At 49.4% G+C, this 24,635-nt stretch overlaps 1 protein-coding gene across 3 annotated transcripts in view; it reads right to left on the bottom strand.

The window, feature by feature from the left end:
* WHRN (whirlin) overlaps positions 1-24,635 on the bottom strand; it is a 57,638-nt gene that overhangs the window by 16,158 nt on the left and 16,845 nt on the right. For all 3 annotated transcript variants that reach the window (XM_052815537.1, XM_052815535.1, XM_052815536.1), the window contains exons 2-3: positions 23,067-23,282; positions 10,573-10,698 (exon numbers count right to left, since the gene is read on the bottom strand). In XM_052815537.1, the coding sequence (XP_052671497.1) occupies positions 10,573-10,698; positions 23,067-23,282 (342 nt within the window). The remainder of the gene's footprint in view (positions 1-10,572; positions 10,699-23,066; positions 23,283-24,635) is intronic.

The following is a 24,635-nucleotide window of genomic DNA, read 5'->3' as shown; positions in this document are numbered from 1 at the left end:
GCATCAGCTACTCTCCAGGCACAGTGTTGCCAGCTGAGATGGAAGAAGGCCGGGGGCTGTGGCAGCAGGACTGCCACACATATGGGCAACGTCCGTGCACACTCCCACTCGATTTCTGCTAGCCTGTGCTGCTATGCCTGTGGCATCCAGATGGTCGATCCTACAACCATCAAGGCTTCAAGGCTAACAGGACCCCTGTCAAGGCATCCACTGCTCTCACTTTGTCTTCCTGGGACAATGTTTCCCTTCCACTAGTGCATCCAGTGAAGGGCTGGTGGGAACCGAGGGCAGAGTGGCCATACCACAGTGTCAGATACAGTGTTGATAAAACCCGACCGTGGCTTCTCCCAGCATCCCTGTGAGGACATCCTCAGCAGAGCCAGCACAAGAATGGGGAAGACAAGACAGAATTCCTGCTGCTTGGGCCAGAAGAGACCCCTGATCACAACCCTGGCTGTCTTGAGGTCTGTGGTGTGACAGACACTGTTCAGACTACCTGAGAAGTGATCTTTATGAGAATCAAGTAGAGCGAAGGAGAATAGTGAGCTGGTGGAGAGTCCCTGGGTGGCAGAAGTGAACACAGCTTAGCCCAGCTCTATCAGAGGCAACAGGGGCAGCAGGACCCTGGCTCTGTGCTCATCTCAAGAGCCACTGACCTGCCTCTGTCTGTCTGAAACTGATGCTAATCCCAGTCCTGAGAGTCCTACTTGGGTGACCGTGTTTTGTGAGCAGGGTCTGACCCTGCCAGCAGCCACATTCAGGGACAGTTACCCAGTGGTGAGAAGCTGTCCCAGCTGCAGTGTAACCAGCCAAGGGTGCAGGGTGCAACTGGGAGCATAAGCCAGCGCCTCAACAGCAGCATGACTGACCATTTCAGACAGAGGGTTTTAGCCTGGGAGCTACCATCAAAGCAGATGCCACAGTCCAGCCCCGTGGGCCCCTCTCATACTCTGCAGTGCTGTGGTCTCAGCATCCCATTTCTGCCAGGTTTTTTATATTCCTGTGGCACGAAGGCACCTCACAGACAGACTGCTGTAGAGCAAAGTTGGCTCAATAGCAAAGAAAAACACCATTATCTTGAATTACGCTCCTCCCAGCCTTCAAAGGGAGACTGCAGCAGTTTAATTACCTATTGCATTTTGTTTTGTTCTGAAATAAGTCTTAAAGAAAATTCCAGCTGCCATTTACAGGGGCCCTGGACCTGCACTCCCACGTGGTGCCAGGCACCAGGCACTCCGGCCCCACTGCAAATCCAAGCCAGGACGCAGAAGCCTGGAGAAACTCTTAGACCCATGATCTGCACAGAGAAGCTGCAGAGCACTGGGGACTCCCCTTCATGCAGGTGAAGACTGTCAAAGCGTTAGCTGATCAACACAAGGCTGTTTCCAAGAGGGAGGGTCTGGCTCTTCTTATCCAGCTCAGCACTCACAAGCATCCCTCCCTTCACTTGTCCCACAGTAGTGACCTGGCTCAGTTAACGAATCTGAGTGAAACTCACGGCTGCTTCTTGCAGGGTCAGCTTTCAGCTGGTTCAGCTCTCTCATCTGACTACCCACATGGCTACAGGATCAGGCAGCTGCTGTGGGGTGGCAGGAAGCCCCAGGACTGTCCTGGACTGGTGGGTGGCCACCATGATGCAGAGAGGTGGCACGGCCTCAGAGCAGCACAAAGCGCCAGGAGCACTTCACTTGCTCCAGCCTGCTTTCCAGAGGAGGGCAGAAGAAATCCCCCAAATCCACTGCATGGCACTTGTGCAAACGGGTATTGCTCGGGCTATTTAAGGGATTACAGAGGCAGAGTTTCCAAGTGCCAAGGAGGCACAGCAGCTTCCCTCCCTGTCCACTGCAGGGCCATGGAGACCTGTGTGCTCCTCTGGCCTTGCAAAAATGGATGCAGAGAGAGAGATGGCACAGGATCTCTCTGAGAAGCAATAGAGAGATGCAAAGAAATAGGAGAACCTGAGGGTTATTGAACATCCAGAAGTTGGGGGAGAAAATCCTAAGATGCCTGCAGCAGCAGTGTGAGGGTAAGCCCAGGAGGGAGTCAAGATCTACCAGCAACACTCAACTATTTGGGTTAGTTCAGACTAGAGGTGGCAGAAAGGTGGCAGAAGGGGCTGGTAAAGGTGCTTTGAAGAACCAGGCAGGACTTTGCCACTGGCTGAGATGCGACTGATGCCTCTTGAATGACCAGAGAGGACACAGGCAAAAGTCTATAATCAACAACTCATGGACCACTTTGCTGAGGGTGCAGCTGTGAGAATGATCAAGTAAGCCTGCAATAAAAACACGTGATGGGAAACCATGGTAAAAACCATATAGAATAGCTCTAAAACTAGTGTAATGGCAATATCCAAGTGAATGTGTGACCTCGCTGTGAGTGCATTCCCTGGTTACATCTCTGCCTGCCCAGCAAGGAGACGCAGAGAGAAGAGTTCTAGAGAAGGGAAGCAAAAATGATTAGAGCAGATGAAGGTGCCTGTGAAAGGACAGATCAAAAGATTAGGTCTGTTAAATTTAGAGAAGAGATAATGTGTGGGGAGCTTGATGGAGCTATACAAAATAATGCTGGCAATAATGAGAAGCCAGAGAAGGGCTCCTATTTACCCTTCCCTCTGATGAAAGGACAGAGGATGCTCAGCGAGGCTGGAAGGATGCTCTGAGTGGCATTGATAGGAGAAAAGGATCTGGAGCAAGAGCACCACAGAATCACAGAATTGTTTAGGTTGGAAAAGACCTTTAAGATCAATGAGTCCAGACACAGCTTGGCTGCAGCAGAGCTTGGTTCTGTGTTCAGCTCCATCCAGTGACCTCGAGCACATTTGCCTCATTCTTCTGGGGACAGTTCCTTCCTCTGTGACACACAGAGGGGCTGGCGCATAGCGAGGGCTGTGGCAGCACAGGAGAGCCCAGTCCCTACCAACACGACTGTCAGGCAGGGCCCCTAAGTTTTGTCCTCACATGGGTCAGCTGACGCCCTCTGCTTGCTGTCTTTATAACTGCTGTTAACAGGGCGGCTGCACAGCTAATAAGGCAAAAGAGATGACGCAGGTAAGAGATAAACCCACAGTCCTATGGCCAGCCAAGAAGGGAGCCAACGCCTTCAAGCTGGGCTGATGCAAGCCTGCAGCTGAAAGGGAAGAGGGAGGACGTGAGAGATGCATTGCAACAGCCACTGCAAGGCCCTGGTGTTGGCACGGGCCAGGTCCTGCTGCACCATCTTTTGCTTTGGCTCCAGTAAGATGCTCAAGGTCCTGCAAACAGAGCTGCCTGCTCTTGGCTGGCCTTCCCTTTCTCTGACTTTCCCTGTGGAAGGACGAGAGACAGCACTGGGCACGGGTCGGACTTGGCAGGTCATGACCAGGGGATGGTGGCCCTTTGCACCGGCTGGCTGGAGGGGAGAGAGCACAGAGCAGAGCTGTGTCAGGGTGGGATACTCACACCTACCCCAGCAGACTGCGGAGCACAGATTGGTTGCCAAAATCATATGCTAGGGATGTGAAACTTCCCTGGTTTGAAAGAAAGACAGCCTGGAGCCAACCTCACCTCTGTGAACCAGCTGCAGAAAGAGAGCCAGAGGCAGCCAGCTCCACCTGAGCTCATCCACAGAGACGAAGAAATGGGAAGGGAGGGAGGGAGGAAGGCAGCCCAAGGGAAGGCAAACGACACAAATGACCACATTCCCGACCATCACACTCCACAAATATCTCAGGCTCTCTTTGAGCTGTCAGCTTTAAACCAACAATCGGAAAATTGCTGCCCACCAACATAACAGGGAGGGAAAATTATGAAAGTGCCTAAACTGCCAAGAGAAACACACATTCAGGTGTAATGAGTATCATCTCTCGGGTCTTTCTAATTCACTGGGCAATCCACTGGAGTGGATTTTGCTGCTAAAATAAGGAGCACCGAGCTCACTGCAGCACTGAAACAATGAAAATCCAAATTCAATTAGACAGTTTTATTGCAATTATGAATCTTTAACAGTTTTCCATATCAGGGATTGAACTTCCATGGTTTTTTGTTCAAGACAGTTATACAGATTTAATAACCTTTCTTTAGTTTCTCCTTTCAAGAGTGAACCAAAAGGAACCTGGCAAGCCCTCGCAGTATCAGGAAGACCAGAGGGGCCCTGGACAAGCTACTTCATCTGTCTGTGTCTGTCCTTCATCACTGCCTCAACATTTATTCAAAGTCCTTCACGGGTCTCTGGTCTCTTGTGCTCTGTTAGTATAGTGCCCAGCAAAAGACCACGTCTGTCTGGTGCTGCCAGAATATTAACACCAGGCGAGAACAACCAGACAAAAAATACTTGGATAAGTTTGAGCACCTCATGCAGGGGGAAAAGAAAGACCTTGCAAAAATAATTGCTGGTGAAGGTCAGATAAGGGAATTGTTGGACAGCCCAAATGCCTGCAAATCAGCCTATCTTGGTGATAGGCTCCTGTTAGAGCTGGAGAGGATTTTTTGCTAATTAACATAGATAATAATTATTTTTCTTCCCCAAAGTCAAGGACAACTGGAAAGGTAACAAAAGACTGCAGAGATGCAAAAGAATCATCGATTAAAATAAACGTTGACCCTGGCAAATTATTTGCTGTATGCACAGCTCCAAACCAGCACAGAATAAAAGAAGTAATAATAAGACACAAAAAAGTTATAATAAAACACAGAAAAATTATTGCCCTGGATATTTCAGGAGCAAGTTTTCAGTTGTGCTCAGCTAATGGTGGGTGGACACAATAGGACCTGCTGAGTACCTGACCACTTCTGAAAATGGGACTATTCTCATTTCCTAGGGAAAAATCTACCCTGAAATGCAGGAACTGAACGTGACATGTAAAAGGTGATAGACTGCAGACAAGAAGCAGAGTTCAGAAATAACACAGCTCGATGACAAGCTTGGCTCCTTCTCTTTCTGGAGACAGAATAACATGGGAAAGGGAAGTGCAGTCAAGAGAAACTTAATGGACTTAAGACAAGGGTTCTGAGCACCTAAAGTCTCTTAAAAATAATCAAAATTGGCTCTGGGAGAAATTCAGTCACACAGACAGAAAAATAGGTGAGAGATTTTAAACGTAAGTTAATGTTAAATGACACCAAATTGAGCTGAGAATAACAGGGCTAATAGGATGCCAAATGGTTTGGCGCTAGTACTAGTCTTATTTAATGCCGCTAATGTGCTAGAAGAGAGGTTAAATTACACTTGCGGATACCACTAAAGTAGAAGGAGTCTCTCTCTAGCACAAATAATTAGCAAAAGCAGACCGTAACAAATTAAAAATATGGGCAGGAAAAAGTATGAATCAATTTGGAAATGACCAAATTAAGACTCGCAGAAAAATAAGGAGGTACTCAGCTTCCCCAGGAGGGAAGCAGGTTGGGGGAGTTGATCTACGTCCAATGAGGCCAACACAGCTTGTTGGAAGGATCAGAGACAGATTTGGGAGCAAGGTAAGGGAATAGCAGGTGCCAAGTGCTGTCTGAAAACATGTTCTTTTCCCCAAACACCTTGCAAAACAAATACAAGGAACAAAGCAGATACAGACTGGAAATGAAAGCATACAAGGAGAGAAGATTGTCTCTTGGGGTAGGCGGTGGTTTTGGCACTGCTGCGGGGAGGTTTCTGCTAGCCTCCCAGAAGAGGAGCAATTTAAGCAACATCTGTCCCCATAAAGGTGACATCGTTGGGAGGACCACTCCACACTGCCTCCAGTGGAAAGGTTACATCTTGCGTACCACAACCATGCACCTCCTCATTGAATTTCTCACTATACAGCTTATTCCCCAGACTCCAAGGCAGCATAAGGCTCTTTTTTTATCTTCTCTTTTTCAGTATCTTTGCCTTTTGCAGACCTCAAAATACAAGCCAGTTTTCAAGAGGCAGCTTCATGACTGTCACCAATGATGTAAAATCACTCACCTCTTCCCATTTACCATCTCTCTTTTTCTCTCCTTCTCTTGTATATGGATATACATGGATCGTGGTAGCCTCTTTTTACCCCAGCCTTTGTGCTGGGAACTCAATATTGAGTTGTTTGTTCAAAGAAAGCTACTTAAAATCTGCTATTTCTGATGTAAAGGTCAAGGAGAGGACAAAAAATTGGCTTAAAAAAAAATCCTGACAAAATACACCACCAAGAAAAAATGAATGAGGAAGAGATCCGGACGAGCAAAGCCATGAATGCCAGCACAAGCAGCTCAGCTCCTGCACGGCATCGCTGCAAACATCACAAAGGAGGCAGGAAGGACAGAAGCCAAAAGCAAACAAGACTGGCTCACATTCCTCTTTTGCAGTCCTCTGCTAACCTGCACTTTTTCAGCCTGAGAACTTACACCGAGGCAGCATATTTTAAAACATGCCCAAAGAACACACTGTCAGAAGTTTCATGAATGAATAAACATAAAGAAGGCCAAGGCCAAGAGTATGAATATTTAATTATTGACTGACTGCAGTCATCCAGCCTGTTTTCTGTTGGCACCTGCAGAGCGCTCTGCCTCGTGGCCGTGAAGCTGGAGGGAGCAGAGCAGCAGTACCCAAGCTGGCATCAGCAGAGCTAGATCTCCTCTGGGACCCACTTCTCAGGACCACAGCCCCCGTTTCTGTAGCAGGCAAAAGCCATCTTAGCTTTCAGGCCTGAAGAAACTTCCTTGGTTTTGACTGGCTTTCAACACCACACTGTTCATTCTTAATCAAAATTTAAGGGAAATGCAAAACATTTTAAGAAAACATTCGAAAGTTCTGATTTGGTGTCGTGGATGCAAGAAGTTTTTCCCTAAAATGAAAGGCTGGCAGAATCAACTTATAAACAATTCTGGTAACAAATGCAGTGGAAGCAGCAAAACCCACAGAAGAATTCACGGCCTGGGAAGTCAACAGGAACCTTCCCATCAACTCCAGCAAGATTGGGTTGAGCCCACATTGAACAAACCCACAATTTTTCTACTTCAGAGAGCAACAAATTATGTGGAAATCACATTTACCCACCAGTTCATCCCTCCTCATGGTATCATATCCCTTCCACCAACACCTGGAGCAGTGTAGGAAGCGTGTGGATGCAGTCTACACCCAACCATGTCTAACAGCAGAACATAAAAGGCCTTTCTTTATCTCCAAACCTCCAAGCAGTTCTAAATTTATGGCCTGCAGCATACACAAATCAGGGTGGGAAGTGTCTGTGAGTATCTGAAATCACATAAAGCCCAACATTCAGAAAAGCATCGGCCTGCTGGCACGTACAAATCAGTTACTAGAAAACAGAACAGCAAGGCGAGAGATATAAAGAATCAATAAGCAGAGACTCTGGTGTGCAAACAATTGCCATGGCGCAGGGACCTTGCTTGGCAGGGACGGAGGGGAGCAGCACGCACCGTTCCATGTGCTTCGACTGCAGCGTGCATGTGATCATTTTCTTGCCTTCCTAGCAGGCATGAAATGAGAGGTGGAGGGATAAAGCTGTGTGTTACGCTGCTGTTACTGTTCCTGGGTGTGTGAGTTTGCAGTGCGACATTAGCTGTGCTGAGCTCACTGGCAGGTAGACTGAACCAAGAAAAGCAGCAATTTTCCCCATGCAGTGAAGAGAGGGATTTGGAGCAGTATGGAAGCACTAAACATGAATCAAACAGAAAGAACCTTAGGAAAACAATGCAACTTCTTTTTCTTTTCCTGCCTTTAATCTTTCAGGCTTCTGGTGTTTATGAGATAGAGTCTGACACTCTGGCACAGGGTCAGCCGGTGCTGGGGACAAAGAGGCTTGCTTCAGATGGTGGGTCCTCTGACTCAGCAAAGTCACCCGTGTGACGCCCGGGGCAGCTCGAGCCTGTCCCTCTCTTTCCAGCTCTATTAGGCAGAAACAAATTGTCCTGTGCCTCTTATCATCTCCGTCTTGATATCCTCATGTCCCAGAGCACTGTCCCTGCTGCCCCTCACCACAACCTTGCGCTAATGAACAAGCACACGCTGACATCCCTGGGAGACAGCTATGTACCCTGGTCGGGTGTGCAGGCAGAGCAGCTGCAAGGTGGCCAGCCCAGAGGAGTAATATATGCTCTGGGAGAGAAGGATGGTCTGCAGGGAGTTTCCAGCAGCAGCTTTCACTGCTTGCTGCCCTGAGAAACACTCAGCCATCTCCCTAGGATGCTCCCACAGCTCCTTGTCCCTAGTGCCCAAGTGACCCTCTCATAGGGCAGGGTCCAAAACCCCATTTCCCTGCTGGAGACCGAGAGAGAGATTAAGGCTCTGATTGATCCAAACCTCCAAGTTTGGCATTTTTGTTCTGTGTCAAAATGAGTCAGCAGAGAGAAACAGGAGCCTGCAGCAGACAGCTAAGTTCAGAAGTAGCTGCATTACCCCTGAAAGTGTCTCCCTCTTTCTCCTCTGTCTATAAAAGGAACCCTGGTGACCTCAGTGCCCAGCTAGATGGGCCCAGAGTTTTGTGCCAAAGCAACTCGAGGGATGGGATGGTATCTGTCCCAGCCCAAATCACAGCCCTCTCCACCAGACTGTCCACCCACTTCATGGTACCAGCCTTGACAGATTTAAGTGACTTTATGGGGCCACTGGAGCAAAGCTGAAGGCTTAGCCCTAAACTCTCCAGGGCTGATCAAGGGAGAAATGTACCTCTTCACAATACAGAGAGGGATCAGAATGGATTACCCCTCGATCCTCAGCAGTCCAGCACCATTTCAAGGGATTGAGAGAATGTTAGGGAGTTCAACATCCATTGAGTCTTGACTGACACAAGGAGCAGGGAAAGAACTGTCTCTCAGAGCCCACGGGATGCTCTGGAGGAAGCAAAAAGGGCACAATGTGGTTGCAGAGCCCTTTGCAGAGATTGCAGAGAAAAAACACACCAGAAAAGAAACCCTGAGTGATGAAGTAAAACGCTACAGCCTGAGGAGTTTGAGTTTCAAACATGCCCCATTCATGAGCAGCACAGAGATACACCTGAAGTCCAATGGCTCCCTTTTCAACTTATTGTACTGGTGAACATCCTAGAACATATAAAATTTTGACACTGTGCTGGTTTTGGCTGGGATAGAGTTAATTTTCTTCACAGTAGCTAGTATGGGGCTATGTTTTGGGTTTGTGCTGAAAACAGTGTTGATAATACAGGGATGTTTTCATTACTGCTGAGCAGTGCTTACACAGAGTTAAGGCCTTTTCTGCTCCTCACCCCATCCCACCAGTGAGCAGGCTGGGGGGGCACAAGAAGTTGGGAGAGGACACAGCCGGGACAGCTGACCCAACTGACCCAAGGGATATTCCAGACCACATGATGTCATGCCCAATATATAAACTGGGGGGAGTTGGCCTAGGGGGATCGCTGCTCGGGAACTAACTGGGCATTGGTTGGCAGCTGGTGAGCAATTGCATTGTGCATCACTTGTTTTGTATATTCCAATCCTTTTATTATTATTGTCATTTTATTATTGTTATTATTATCATTATTAGTTTCTTCCTTTCTGTTCTATTAAACTGTTCTTATCTCAACCCACGAGTTTTACTTCTTTTTCCTGATTCTCTCCCCCATCCCACTGGGTGGGGTGGGGAGTGAGTGAGCTGTGTGGTGCTTAGTTACTGGCTGGGGTTAAACCACAACAAACCCCAATGCCCCTTCCAGGAACAGCTGAGGTCCCAGGATGTCCCGTCCTGTTCTGAGACCTGGTACAGTGGGAAAGCTGGAGGAGCTCGGAGGTGATGTGTGTGCATGTGTACATGGTGAGATAAAAGAGATGCAGGATCTCACTTTACAAGAGGTCCGCAGCAAAACTGTAGCCAACTCTGGACCAGTGCAGCCTCAGGAGGGCCCAGCCAAACCACAGAGCATCCTCTAGGAACCTGTTTGACTATGGAGGAAGCCTGATGTAGCTGGAGGTCGCACCAAGTTACGCTGGTGATAGATCAGCTCTGCTCTATCCCCGAGGGTGATCCTGCTGTTTCTGCTTGTTAAGACATGATCCTTGTGAATGCCAGTGCTGCAGGAGGAAACTAGCACACCTGCTCCCACTGCAGCAAGCCTGGCCTCCTCTCATCGCAGCAGCTAAACACATTCCCTGCAGGCAGGCTAAGAGCACCTTGGGCAAAACATTAGCTCCAAACATAATGGGTTTGGATATGAGACGCAGGAAGAGGGCACGGGACCAGGATCTTTAATAGAAAACTCTTCCCTGCTAGCTCAGGGAGGTGAGAGTGACTTTCTTCACCTGCCAGGTCTGGGCTGCACTCTTAGATATCTACACCAAAAACATCCCCAGGCTATCTCAAAGGGGAAAAATCAGGTGTGGGGGTGTGCTAAGGCAGAAGGCAAGTACAACCTACTCCAGAAGTTGCAAGGCTGCATTTGTCTCTGCACAACCACCTTGCTCCCTCTAGGCTTAGTATCCAAAACATCCAAAGAACCTGCCCTGAAAAGCCATCTCCAGAAATGCAACTCTCACCTCTCCATTGAGAACCCTGCTTTGCTGGGGGCAGAGGGGTAGGAACAGCAGCAGTTATGTGCTGATGTGGCTCCGCAGCCACAGCATGTGAAGCTCTACCTCCTGCCCCAGCCCACTCTGGGGTCACTCTTACCTTCAAGCCAGTGCTCTCTGCTTCAGAGCCTTTATCTACACCAGTGATGTAGATGCCCAGGGAATATTCGGCCCCTCCTCGGATCATCAGGCCCAGGGACTTCCCTTCATTCAGGACCAGATTCACCTGCAGAGGAATAGGAACAGTCATTGACGTGGTGTCTGAGTACTGCACAAAAGCAGTCTCAGCTCCATGCTTCTGACAACAGCCACGTCCCCGCTGCTGCCACCAGCTCTCCCACTGGTGCCCTAGTGAGCAGCGCACATGCCAGGAACAGAGCCCCTTCTGTAGATGCCTCCAGAAAACTGCAGCCCCAGGCGGAGCTCTAAACCAGGGATATCCCCTCCCTGCAGTGGCTGGCTCCTGTAGCAATGCAGAGGAGGGGGGAGAGCAGGTTTAGCTGCTCCTGTGGCTCCCTAGGCTTGTCTGTCTCCCCGTGCCTGGACAAATGGTCAGGGCTGGCTGTGGCTCAAAGGATGCTTTAGGGGTACATGGCAAGGTGGGCAATGCCCTGTGCATGCCCAGAGAGCAGCATGGCTAACCACAGGCACGGCAGGGACAGACAGGGTGATTCTACCAAGGGGGGCATTTTCCAGTGAAGCACAGAGAACATGCAACATCCGTGATTTGGGTTTGTTTTGTCTTTTCCTGTTTTTCAATAATGCAGAGGTTCAAACAGAGTGAGAGGACAGATCACGTGCAGAAGGTGTGGAAGTCTGGCTCTTCCAAAGGAAAACTTGAAAGAAGAGAGAAAGATGATGGAATGACATCCAGGACCCACGTGACAAATCCGGAAGTAAAGCACTGGCATGGAAGAAGGTTAATGCCTCAAGTGGAGCAAGTAATGTTATTTCAGGAGGGGTCTGGGCCTCAGGAAAGGAGACACAGCTTAGACAAGGTCTGAGAAACCATTCTGCAGGCTGGAGTCCAGCTAAGGTGCCAGCCAGACAAAGGACTGCCAGAGCTCTGCTGGATACTGCCCTTCTCCTCCTGTCTGTCCTACAGGAACCTAGCCTCCAGTATTAGCAACTACCAACATCAACTAATAAAGCAAGCTACAGGTTTCACTCCAGTTTATGGCAAACACCCTCAGGGTCAGACAGAGCTGCTGTAAACTCTTTGGCGGAAGGCCAGGCTGCTCAGGACCACTACACCTCCCCTGACACCAGCTCCAGGTGTCACAGGACACAGGGTGACACAGCAGCACCAAAGGGGCCCTTCTGTCCCTGTTTTGCAATCCTCAGAAACACAAAGAGGGAAATGTGCAGGTGAAGGGAGAGGTAAGAGACACGGCCAGCTGGAATGCAGGATAGCTGTACACCCGCCGTGTCCCTTGGCCAGACAGGGCAGCTCCTGTGGGACAGGGGAGGCAGCGGGGAATACGAGAAGAAAATGCCAGCTCTGGTGGACTGAGAGGGCTCAGCTATGTGAGGGGCAGCACGCGTGGCCTGGGAGGATTACAACCATAAACCAGAGGAAGAGTTGACCTGCAGCAGTTTTCAGTGCTCTCCTTTTACAGGTGCATCTCTGGGCTAGATACCTAGCCAAGAGAAATCCCCAAAGCACCACTGATGGAGCAGTGCCAGTCAGCACCGCCTGCGCATTTCCCCTCTGCCTGCCCGTGCCCTGTGCAAATGTGACTAACACAGCAGTGACCCATATCCATCCAGACCGGGAAATAGCCCAGCTCCATTTCTCTGCCCTTCTTTTAGCAGCGGTGACTGCAAGGGGCCACTCCAGGCACACTCCCCTCAGGAGAGGGTACAGAGAACAAGCAACAAGACCAGCGACACAGAGGCACAGGCTGCAGCGGGAAAGACCCCGACACAGCCCAGGCTGGTCCTCGCACAGCTCCACCAGCCCAGCCATCGCCCCTGCAGCAGTCACTGCTCTGTGCAGACAGCAGCTTCGCAGGACACCCTACGCAGGCACCCTGCCTGCCCAAGGCACAGAAGGCACTCGGGACTCCTCCACACAGCCATGCGCCTTGTTATCTCTAATTAATAATGCTAGGACAGGTTTTCCATCTATCCTGCCCAGAACAGCCAGCACATACTGCAACAGATGTTTAATATTTTCCACAAACCTCTGACAGGCTGAAGTACCACGCAGCACCTGGACAGCTGTTTTCCCCACCAAATGCTGGCTGCGGGGCTGATTTTGCAAGGTACGCCAAAGCTATTAGCCAGCTTCCCATCTGCCTCCTTCCAACCTCTCCTACTCAGAGGGCCTGATGATATATGAAAGTTCAGGTGAGAATTTAGAGTGAATGAGCAAGCCTGTGTTTAGCTCCCTTGAGGACTCTCAATTTAAAATGGCCTTTGTTCACTCACTGCACGACATTTCCTAAATGAATAACTCCAGGGTATTTTTGCTTTTGTCCCAAGTTTTAAGTCAATTCTGGAGAAAAGCAGACAGCAGGAATAAAACAAATGGGAAAAGCCAAAATGTGTTTCACACTGATAGAAACAACCAGAAACAGACTGTGAATGGCTTTTATATTTAAAACTCTTCATCGCAGTCAAATCAAAAGCTTGCACATTTATCTGGATGGAAAAGTCATTTCCAGCTTCAAGTCACTAATTAACCTGCCTTTCTAGAGGACACAGCATCACACAGGGAGTTCAACCCAGCCTTAGAGAGGCTGGTATTTAAAACCCATTTTCTATCTTGGTGGTGGTGCAGCAGCAAAACAGAAATAAGCAGCAGGACATAAATCTACCTAAGGACAATACACTGCAAAGTTTTGTACTTTAAGAAATGTATGCCAAAACAGCTCCTACTTTTCTATACCTGTATCACAGCTGGCTGGCAACTGCATTAATGCCTCATCAGCTGCATGTGTTTTATGGATCTGCAGGCTAAAGCTGGGGTGATCCCACGAATGTGCTACAACACAGGCAGGCTCTCAGCACGGCGCTGCTGCCCTCTGCTCCCCGCACTCCAGAAACAGCTGTACTGTGGAAAGCCAGAGAGTGAGAACTGTAAGACATTAACTACCTGTATCAGCGTCCTTGTCTAGGGCTGCACAAAACTGATGTTCCCTGGGTTAGTCCCTCCCCTGCTTTGAAGTGCACAAAGCGCTGGAAACAATTCTAGGATTGAAGCATTGTAAAGGAACCATAAAGAGACCTTCACGCTTCAGGCTGGAGAGGAGAGCGGGCATTGTACCCATCCAACAGAACGTTCACCTGTCAAAATCAAGGGCAGTTTAACTTTTTCTTTACGTGAAAACATTGCTCTGGACATAGAACAATTACTTTATAGAACATTTCACTGGGTTTTATTAGAACAAGAAAAATATTAAACTTTTCCAAAGTCCTTCTCTTTTCTCCCCATTTGTCTAACGACATTCAGGGCTTCCCTTCTACTGCAACTTCTTCACCACACCACGGCCGTATCTTTCAAAAATTCCCCAACTTTGGGAAAAATACGAGTAGCATAAATGCAGCAAGTGCATGCAATCACAGATCAGGGTCAAAATACACTGCTAATGGCAACCCTCTCTCCCTACAAGTCCCTAAACAACAAATGTAGGTGCCAGCACTTCACTGGAGTTAGCAACACAAGGGGTAGCTCTATATCAAGACGTTTACATTTCCCTTTAACACTATCCCAATGGGCTGGTAAGCTGAGAAGCTGCTCTGCCCACCCCGATATCATCAGATCGAGTAAGAGATACTCCCTCTCCCTATAAACCTGACATGCTGCTGTGTCAGCCGGTTTGTTTATACACGTACCAGGCAAACCTAGTCTTCAAGGAGCAGAAAGCAATGAATACAGCCCCAAGCAGTAAAAGTCTGAAAGACCTTCCCACAAACACAAGCTGTGTGAAGAAACCTAAGCACTACTTAAAAAATATGTCGCTGCTGGCAATCCCAGAAAGCTGGGTTGTTGAGGGCTTAATTGCATTTCTTAATCAACTGATACCTACGCCTCTCTGAATAAACCCTGTGGAAATCGCAATAGAAACTTAGGCTGCTGGGAAAAGTGTGGCAGCAGCAGGGGCCAGAGAAATAACCACTCTTGGAGCATTTGGCTTATTGACAAATTGCAGATTTAGGGAATAGCTGAGAAATAAAGCGAGTGCTCACAGGCAGGGGGCTCAGTTTGATCAGACTGGGGAGCGATGAGGGAGGCAGGAAGGAGGAGCGGAGAGAAAGTGTTCAGGAGCCAAACAGAGCAATAAGCTGCTTGCCAGGATGAAGCAAAGGCTGAGTCACTCCATGTTAAGGGCTTAGGGATAAGAGGGGAGACTATTTTGCACACTATTTCCCAAGGGCCTCCTGCCTCCCGTGACAGGGCACACCAGAGAGGTGGTGTTGGGTGAGGTTGGCACCATCATGCCAGCTGCCCCAAGCACGGCGTTGTCCGCACCCGCTGCCATCCTATTGAGGGCACCTTTTCCACACCGTAAGCCCACGCTCCAGACACAGCTGTGGGGTGGGAGGGAGACTGCGGGATGACAGTGAAGCACAAGCCAAGCTGTGCTCTCCAAAGAGGGAGCTAAACATGTTCACTGTGACCAGGCTGTTGTTTCCAGTGGTTCCGACCACTGTGACTTCATCCTGCCATGATGGAAAGCGCTGATCCTGGGCCCCACTGGGAACAGACCCCCAACACACCATTTCCTGGACCAAGCCCTTCTGCTTGGGCTTTTCCACTCAGCTAAGCAGGTTTGTACACATATGATCAACACTTCTGTGCAAGTCTTGTCCCAGAAGAGTGCATTTTGGTTACATTTCCACTTTATGTTTCCTCCCGCCTCAACTCTCCCCCTGTTCTGCTGCCAGGCTGAAGCTCAGAGTGAGAAGCTGTAACATACCTCAGGGGCTAATATCAGGGAGAGCTGGGATCACTCCAAGCTGCTAAATGCACAGCTGTCTTAACACCATCCTAAAACAGAGGCAGCAAGCAAGGCTGTGCAGAAGGGCCGTTATTCTGGGCGGGGAAAGTGAGGACATTGAGGCAAGGTAACCCCCCTGCACCTTGCTGAGGAGTACCAGGTATTCCCAGGCTCATGGTAGCACAGATGCTGCGCAGTCCCCACCTCCTCCCCTATGCCTTACCAGGGCTGTGTCCAGCCCCAGGCAACTCCTGCGTGTACAACGCAGATGCATGTGGAAGATCAAGGTCACAATTTTAATTTCAATTTCAACGCTGAAACATCTGCCGCCTCCTGTAGCAGGAAATGAAGGAAAAAAATGCCATCATCAGTAAGGCATTTGCTCCGAGTTGATTCTTGCATGGGATTTCTTTTCTCTGGGTTTATGAAATTACCTGTTGACAGATTCGATTTTACCATTAGAAAAAGCACTTTCAGACAAGAATTACTCTGCATCAGTACGATTCAGCACACAGCTGCACGAGTGGCTGAGAAGGTTTCACCCATGCTGACAGCTATTTCCCTGCCATTACTGCTACCATACAACAAAAACAACACTTAAGGAGGCTCGCAGGGCTCATCCTCCTCCTGCTTACCAAGGAAACCCCACTGGCTTATGTCTAGACAACCTGCAAACATGCGAGCACAGCTCACAGGAAGGCAGAGCCAGCTTACGACGCATTAACTGAGGTACTGGGAGCAGCACAGTCACAGCTGCTAGGGGTGCTGGATCCGTCAGAGCTGCCTCAACATCAGCCCAGCCTTCCAGGGCAGGCTTTGTAAGGCCATGCTGAGGGCTTTGCTGCCACAGTGGCACTGGCACCCACCTCCAAGTGTGTTTAATATTAGCACAGCTACAGCGCTGCCCCTGGCCACGCAACAGGCACATGTGGGGCACTGGTTTGCAAACAGGTTCTTGTACGAGGTGTGTGCCAGGGCAGCGAGCGTCTCCCACAGCTGAGAGGTGACACTCAGAGCAGAGGGACAGGCAGGCAACAACAGCAGCAGTGCAGGACAGTCTCTAAACCAAGTCCTCTGCCACGGGGCCTGATCCCAAGTCTCAGCGCAGCGGTGCTGCCCAGCTCTTGGCCACGCTGCTGTTGAGCCCAGCGGCTGCCTCTCCATTGGGCAGTGCTCAACTCATGCAGCACAATTACCACTTTTGGGTGCTTTTTTCTGCTTAAAGTGCCTGAAAAAACAAAGAGATGGCACTGCTGCCCACCAGCACGGGGTGAGGTGAGCCGAGGTCTGAACCAAGGGACATTTTGGAGTAAGTCTGCTGGGACAGTGCTACAGACCACCCAAGGCAGAAGGATACCTTTAATCCCCAGTGTCCTGGTTTCAGCTGGGATAGAGTTAATTGTCTCCCTAGTAGCTGGTACAGTGCTATGTTTTGAGTTCAGTATGAGAAGAATGTTGATAACACACTGATATTTTCAGTTGTTGCTAAGTAATGTTTAGTCTGAAGTCAAGGATTTTTCAGCTTCTGATGCCCAGCCAACGAGAAGGCTGGAGGGGCACAAGAAGTTGGGAGGGGACACCGCCAGGACAGCTGACCCAAAGTGGCCAAAGGGGTATTCCATACCATGTGATGTCACGTCTAGTATATAAACTGGGGGGAGTGGGGGTGGGGGGATCGCCGTTTGGGGATTAACTGGGCATCGATTGGCAGATGGTGAGCAATTGCACTGTGCATCATTTGTATATTCCAATCCTTTTATTGTTACTGCTGTCGTTTTATTAGTGTTATCATTATTAGTTTCTTCTTTTCTGTTCTATTAAACTGTTCTTATCTCAACCCATGAGTTTTACTTCTTTTCCTGATTTTCTCCCCCACCCCACTGGGTGGGGGGGAAGTGAGTGAGCGGCTGCATGCTGCTTAGTTGCTGGCTGGGATTAAACCATGACACCCAGGGAACTGGGGAGCCAGTGGCTCGTGTCACATACTCCAGTCATGACAGGGAACTAACCACATACCCCCGAGTAGCCTGGATATGCTTCTAGCTGTAAACCAAAGCAAAACCCAGCAAGGTCAGAGCAAGCAAAGTGAGAGATGCAGGGAGCTCTATCACTTCACACTAAAAAATGTCATTACAATCTAATAGGAAGAAATCCTTCCTTATCTCTCCTGCATCTCTTATCCTTCATGCTCAAGTAGTCACCATTAGCATCTCAAACATTCAAGCCACGCAATGTTATCACAGATATATTTTTTCTTTCTGTTTTTTTATAATAATTACAGCTACTTCTGGATACAGAACTGCCTGAAGGCAAGGAGACATTCACACTCTCTTCTTTATGTATATTTTCTTTTTTCTGCTGCACCAAAAGCTTAAAGGAATAAGCAGCTCCCCTGGCAATAAGCACATTAGAGCAACGATTCAGCTGATGAAATGGCGTTTCTCAGAGAATTAGCAATCCAACACTTGCAGAGCATTTTGCACAGTTCATCTTCCTCCCAGCTCAGCAGCACCTACGAGTTTTTGCTGGCTGATGGTTTCCAAAGTGCTTTTAATGAAATAAGCTGTTGATCCCAGAAGTACATCAATGACAACTCACGCCACAAATGGTCCTTGCTCTTGTGAAAAATCCAGAGGACTTAAGCCTGGACAGGTCATAAAAACCAAACTGCTCTGAAGCACAAGGTGACCATGGGAAGCAGGTCCCATCTTTCCATCAGGCAGGCTACATCCTCTGTTGGGATGGGGCTGGGGGACTGTGACCTGCTGCTGTGTCTGTGCTGGAGATAGGTGGCTCTAACAGTGTTTTACCAGAGCTGTGCACTAGTGCAAGCCCTTCGTTTCATGCTTATTACTGACCACCATCACTGGCTACTTTACCTATGGGGAAGAAGGGCACAGGGCTCTGATGAAACACTAGATCCACTAACTACAACTACAGGGAAGGCTGCCCTTACTGCAGCAATATAATAGCAAAACTTGAGAAATATGGCCACCTCTTCAACTGACATCTCTGCCACGGACAACACAGACATGGAAAGTGTAAAGATTTGCAATAACTTGCACAACTACAGGTGCATACACACCAGCACCTCCTTCTTCCCTCCATTCCCTTTAATTCTCACACCCCTTCTTGTGCCTTCTCATGAGATATCATTCAAATTAGGTCAGGTCTACACCGAATAATTGGCCCAGATCTCAGCATTCACCTCCTGCTCATCCACACAGAATAGCCTCTGACCCAAGCTTGGTGCAAGCTGGAGTTTGGCCCAGAACCACTGACTGGAACAGGATGGTGAAAGCAAAGCCAGCAGACAGCTGACAGCACCAGTAACTTCCCAACGCCCCATAACAGCTTCTTCGCAGCTGACAACGAAGGAATCCCAGTGTCCACACAAAAATATAACGGAAAGCCAAGGGCAAGGAATGTGCCAGCCCTGGGCCAGCAACATTGGCTGCCTTCTGCACTGAACCTGTGCTACAGCAGAGCTACCCAAGGAGGTCAGACTGACCCGGCAGCTGAAAGCCCAACCACCCTGGCTGCACACCAGCCCATCTGCTCCACAACACCATCCCACTGTCTGGCTGCCTGCTCCAGGAAGGTACACAGCCATGCACCAGATCCCTCCTCCGCCAGACGGATCGGTTACCCTATCACACACACGCCAACAGCAGCGGTTTCCATTTCAAGCCTTTTGATAATGAATGCTTCTGCCTACAGATAAGCAAACTTGTTAAACTATGCTACAAACCTCATCCTTTCAGGCATACAGAACAGATGCGCTGGAAGGAAAGGTAGCCAGACAGGGATATCTCTATTGCCTGATGAATGTAGGATGCCTCCACCAACCTTGAATTTAACCTTGCAAAAGCTGGAAATATCACCTTAACTACAGTAGCATTGCAGGCTTACTGAACTGTAGCAATGCATTAACAAACTTGCTGGTTTACATCACTTTAGCCTCCTGCTGTAGGGCTGAAGTCTGATCTCTTCTGTACTTTCCCAAATGATGCCTGTTCGAAAGCTTTTGCATATGTATTCCAGAACATTCAGATCGATTAGAAATAGGAGAGACAAGGGGGGAAAAAATAACCAACCAATCCCCACCCCTTCCCTCAGAATGTAAAACCATCCAGAAATCAAATAGCCCTCGGGGGTACCTGTCAATTCCGGTTGACCGGGCTGAATTAACAAGGGATATGTTGCATTTATTTACATGATATTTGTGAACAGAATAACCTCCCTTTCAACGGTGAAATATATCTATACCTACACATACAAATAAAACCAGAAAAAACTACAGGCAGGCTGTTCCCATGTGCTGGGACATGTTTTCATCTGTCAATGGTGCACAGTAAGTCAGGACAAAGCGACTCATGCCCTGAAGCATGTGTTCAGACAAATGACACAGGGAGTCACACCAAATAACCCCTCTCAAATCCACCGGCCAGGTCAGGCTCTCCTCACTGCCAGCCAGTCTTTGATCATGGTGGGGCTTTCTTTCATTGTCAGCTGGCACCTCTGGATACAGAAGTGTCTGGGCAGCCTTGGTCATTTAAAAGCTGTAGCATCCAGTAATATTCTTTTGCCTGTCAGAGATGGGAATTCAGGAGTGGAGGTTATTGCAACCATTGACACCAATGAGCAGGACTGTCAGGAGGAGCTGGGTTTGGAGGCAGGCTCAAGGCAGTGCAAGGAGCGGAGGGGTCAGGGTGCTGTTCTGAGCAACCTCGGGTCCCACCAGTGCTAACAGCTACCACTGCAAGCACTTCTGAACCACTGACCCAGCGAGCTAGGGAGAAAGGTGCATCATACTTGTGGTCAGAAAGGACGAAGGCCCATTAACAGAGCAAGGAGAAGGCCTCCAGGCAGTGCCCAGAGCTGCGCTACAGCGGAGCAGGAGGCACGCTGGAGTGACACAAGTGACACTTGACATAGTCAAGTCTGGAGTAGCAGAGGGAGCCAAGGGCCATCACCAGAGCTGTGTGGGGATCCCAGGACTGAAACAACACGCAGCTGATAACTTCTGTTAGAAATGCAGTACACGGCCAGCATGGCACAGAGGGGCACGATGGGAAAAGCAGTGTGACCGATGTCACTGCTGATATGCCACGGAGGAGTAGTGCCAGGAGAAGGTTGAATGCTGCCTGTTCTCATGATGCCAGCAGCACTGCCCTCTGCATCAGATCTTTGCACACCCATTTCTGCGAGCTTCAAATATTTCCTGCAACTGACATTGACTCTTGCCAGGTTAATAGAGGGGCCTTCACCCCCCTGCCCTGCAGTCAAAGCACGATCCTCCACTACAAGAAGTCAAGTGGCTGTCTGACTGAGTGAAGCTGCACCAAGGAATGGAAGAACAAGCTTAGATTTTGGAAGAGCCAGGTGGATTGAGAGGTTCTTCACCACTCCTCATACCTGGGCAAAAGGTCCTGAAGCCAGCAAAGCCACAAGCTGGTAGCACCACGAAGACTGGGCACCCCACCAAAGGCTGGCAAATCTTCCCAGTGCTCTGCAAGTGCTGCACTGCCACAAAGAGGCATCACGAGCAATGGCACCACAGAAGCACAGCTCAGAACAAGGGCAGCCAATTCTGTGAGCCAAGGTCCCGCAGCCTGGCTCAGCGAGAATGGTGCCACAGTGGGAGACTCAGAGCTAGGGGCCCCCCCTCACTCCTTGGCTGCTGTTGGATACACTTACTCCCAAGCCCAGCACGGATGCTCTTCGAAGTTTAATGTGGCCTTCATTCAACTTGGCTTCATTCCCTTCCAAAGCAGATTAAGCTACGGTAATTAAAGCTCTTTTAACTTGCAAAGTTCAGTTGGATTTATTTTCCTGTGCACCCCCTGGGAGCCAGCCCTGACGAGCTCGGGACCAGGAGCAGCACAGAGGAGGGTGTTTTGGTCTGATGACTGGCCCATGCAGCAGCCAAGCTGCCTAGAGACAGCTAGGGCACCTGCACTCACATCTCCCTAGGGACTGATGGGAAGGGGCTGTCTGGGGCCATGTGAGGCTCAGGCACTGGGCAGCGATGCATATAGCTGCAGGCCTCTAAGCATTTCATGTCAATACACAGCAAGGACTAAAGGAACAATGTGCAGAGGAACACTCCTACCTACAGCTTCAAAGAGTCACTGCCTGCTGTATCAAGGTGACACTGAGTGGTAGGGGGTGGGGGACACCAGCAAGCCAGCAGCGATTGCTTTTCTCTTCTCCTTAAAGTAAAAATAATGGAGCCTTCTCCCTCGTGGCCCACATGAATATTTCATCAGCAAACTGCCTCATCCTGTTTTAGATTTTTTTCCCCTTCTGGCTGAGATGGGAGGTTCCAGCTTACAGATCCCTCCACAGCCTTTCCAGGTGGAGCTGAGGACATTTTGGGCATACAGTCAAAGTGCTGGGGACAGCCAGAGTGATCTCAGGATAACAGGATGGAAATATGTCAAGGCTCCAAGCAACTCTGTGCGTTTAGGAAGCAAGTGCCCTGCTCACTCATATGACAGTAATTTGATATTCCACGAACACCAGTGAGGCAACACCATGTCCTGCTTGTACAGGATGAAGATGTTCCCTATCCATCACCACCAAGAGAGCGAGCAGAGTCTGCTCCTCCAGCCTATGTCTCAGTGCAAGGGCATCTGAGCACTGTTCCTCCACGTCTACAAGTCTCTAGGCCTGTTTGGGCAAAGGAAGCATGAGGGAGAAGAAACACTAAATCCTCAAGATCAGATATTGCAGCTTCAACGTACTCTCTGCTGGCTTCACTTGTAATAAGGCCTATTTCAAAGGAGGGCAGGCTCACAGTAAGAGAAGAGGACTGGGAATTAGATGTGCTGATATACTTTCCTTTCTTTCAAAGGCCCAAGATCCAGGCCCTGCTGCAGTGGCCAGCACTGGCCAGACACCACCAGCTCCCCTGGGTACTGTTATGAAAGCCATTCCCTTCCCCACTCCTTTTTCACTTGCCAGGGCTTTTTACACAGGCACTGCTCAGGCCCCTCTTGGCTCAGCCTGCCTCTCCCCAAATGGAAAAGGAAAATCATCTGTTTTGTTTTATTTTATAGCATTCTTGGAAGAAAAAAATTGTCTGGGCTTTTTTTTTTTTTTTTCTTTTCACTTAGACAAAACTGCAACGAGACCCAAGAAAGCCTCAAGGAAACACCCGAAAAAAACCTGAAAAGCAGGAAGAAGGGCAGTAATGCACTCTGAGATCTAGCCCTCCAAATCCACAAGCCCTCCTGAACATAACACCTATGTCAGCCTCTCAATGACCATGTTGGCAGCAGGCCTCCAGCCAAAACAACGACCTGTTCGGGAAAAGCCTTAAAAGCAGCTTCTGGTTTGACCACTGTTCCTGGCAGGACCCTCACCACCAGACAAGTCTGCATCTGGACAATGCCTTGTCTTCAGCTCAGGTTCTACTTGTGTCAAATGGGAACAAAGTCAAGCCATCCTGTCCTACAGGACTCCTCGGGGGAGGCAGAGGGAAAGTTACAGAACAAGGGAGAAAACCAGGATCTAGTGTATCCTAAAGGAGAGACAGGCTATCCCAATGGAGGCCAGAATCACATTAATGAAAAGCACAAGGGGAATGAAGAGGGTTGGCACCTACATGCCCCCAGGGCTGTGGCTGATCCCCCTTGCTCACCTTTTTCTCATCTCCCTCTTGCAGGAGCTGGAGGTGGCTCCTCTTCTCGCTGTCCTTGCGGAGGGAGCTGTTCTGGTGGTGCGGCAGGCCCATCGGCGGGGACACGCTCCGGCCCTGCGGGTCCACCCAGGTGTAGATGTGGTTGGTGACATAGCCCCCTGGGATGCGTCCCACCGAATGTACAGACAGGTTCAGCTTCTTGCAGCCTTTCAGTACCTGGAAGACAAGCCGAGGAGAGAGTTAATAATGCCTACAGAGGGGGAAGGACAATCTGTCTTAGCACTCTAGGGTGACACGGCTTTGCTCTTCCTTGAGGTTGAAAGATCTCAAGCTACTCTGCAACCACCAACTGAATGATTGAGCTCCATAAAAAGCTAGTGAAAAAGCTGGGATATTTCTGTTCTCTCCTGAACTGCAACAGTGTTAAGGCAAAGCTGCTGCTGCTGACAGAGCAAATACACTCTCCCCATCAGCCAGGGAAAGAACAGAGTGAAGCAGAGTATGGGAGGTAAGGTGGGTAGTGACGTGCCAGGAGGAACCCCAGTATGGGCTGAACCTGAGACTGAGCAGTTTCTGCAGCTTTGGAGAGGAGTCAGAGTGGGACAGGGATCAATGCTGGAGGAGAGCAGCACTGCTGGTCCCCACAGCTCGGCCCCAAACTCTGTCACTGGAAAAGCTCCTGATGCCTTCAGGGGACATTGACAACGCTCCCAGAAATTCAGCCTCTGTTGCCATTTCATTACCAGCTGCCTTCCTCAGCACAAGCAGTCCATTAGCGAGTACAATAATTATTAAATTCATACATATATTTAAAAACAGCATGCACAGAGATGACCTTGGGACCCAGATAAGGTGATCTGCATTCGCTCCTCTGCTCCCCCAGCTTCCACCGTGAGAAGCTGACATAGGCTTTATAGTAAAATTAACATATAGGAGTTCTCCCTGGGGACAGCTGTAAGTCCTGATCCCTTCTGAGGCCTGAGGAACATCAATGCTCTGGATCTGCTCTCAGAAAGGACGTGCTTTGGGTTTTTCTTCCATATATACATCCTTTTTATGAGCTGCTCCTGCAAGGTCTCCTCTCCCCACTGAGCAGAGAAGCTGCCGAGCAAAGCTCGTGACCAGGAAGAACTAATACCAGCAGCTCTTTGGTAAAGAATAATATCATCAGTAATACTGGGCTGGCTGGATCCCAGCTCTGACCTGGCAACACTCCTGTCCCTCCCTGCCAGGGCTAGAGAGAATCCAGCTCACCAATTCCCAGTTCAGCATCTCCATCACATATAGCAATTTGGCTGCAAATTTGTCACATGCTACCAAGGTCATCACGTGCCTGGAGAGCTTAAACAAGGATTGCAAAACCAACAGCCCCATCAGAACAACTGCAGAGCACTTCAACATCCTGGGCTGCTCACTAACTCCAGCCCCTGTCCCCTTAGCTCCCCCGGGCCCTCAAACACATTGCCTGCCGCGATCTCTTCTCTCCCTGCAAGCACATGGAGCCCAGCCTGGCCGCCAGACAGACAGAGGTGCTCACCACACTCCAGTCTTGCTGGCATCAGCCCAAGT

Source organism: Harpia harpyja, chromosome 19 (assembly GCF_026419915.1).
Source record: "Harpia harpyja isolate bHarHar1 chromosome 19, bHarHar1 primary haplotype, whole genome shotgun sequence".
Taxonomy (NCBI): domain Eukaryota; kingdom Metazoa; phylum Chordata; class Aves; order Accipitriformes; family Accipitridae; genus Harpia; species Harpia harpyja.
Note: the sequence above shows the minus strand (reverse complement) of the source record. Positions and strands in the feature narration are given on the sequence as shown.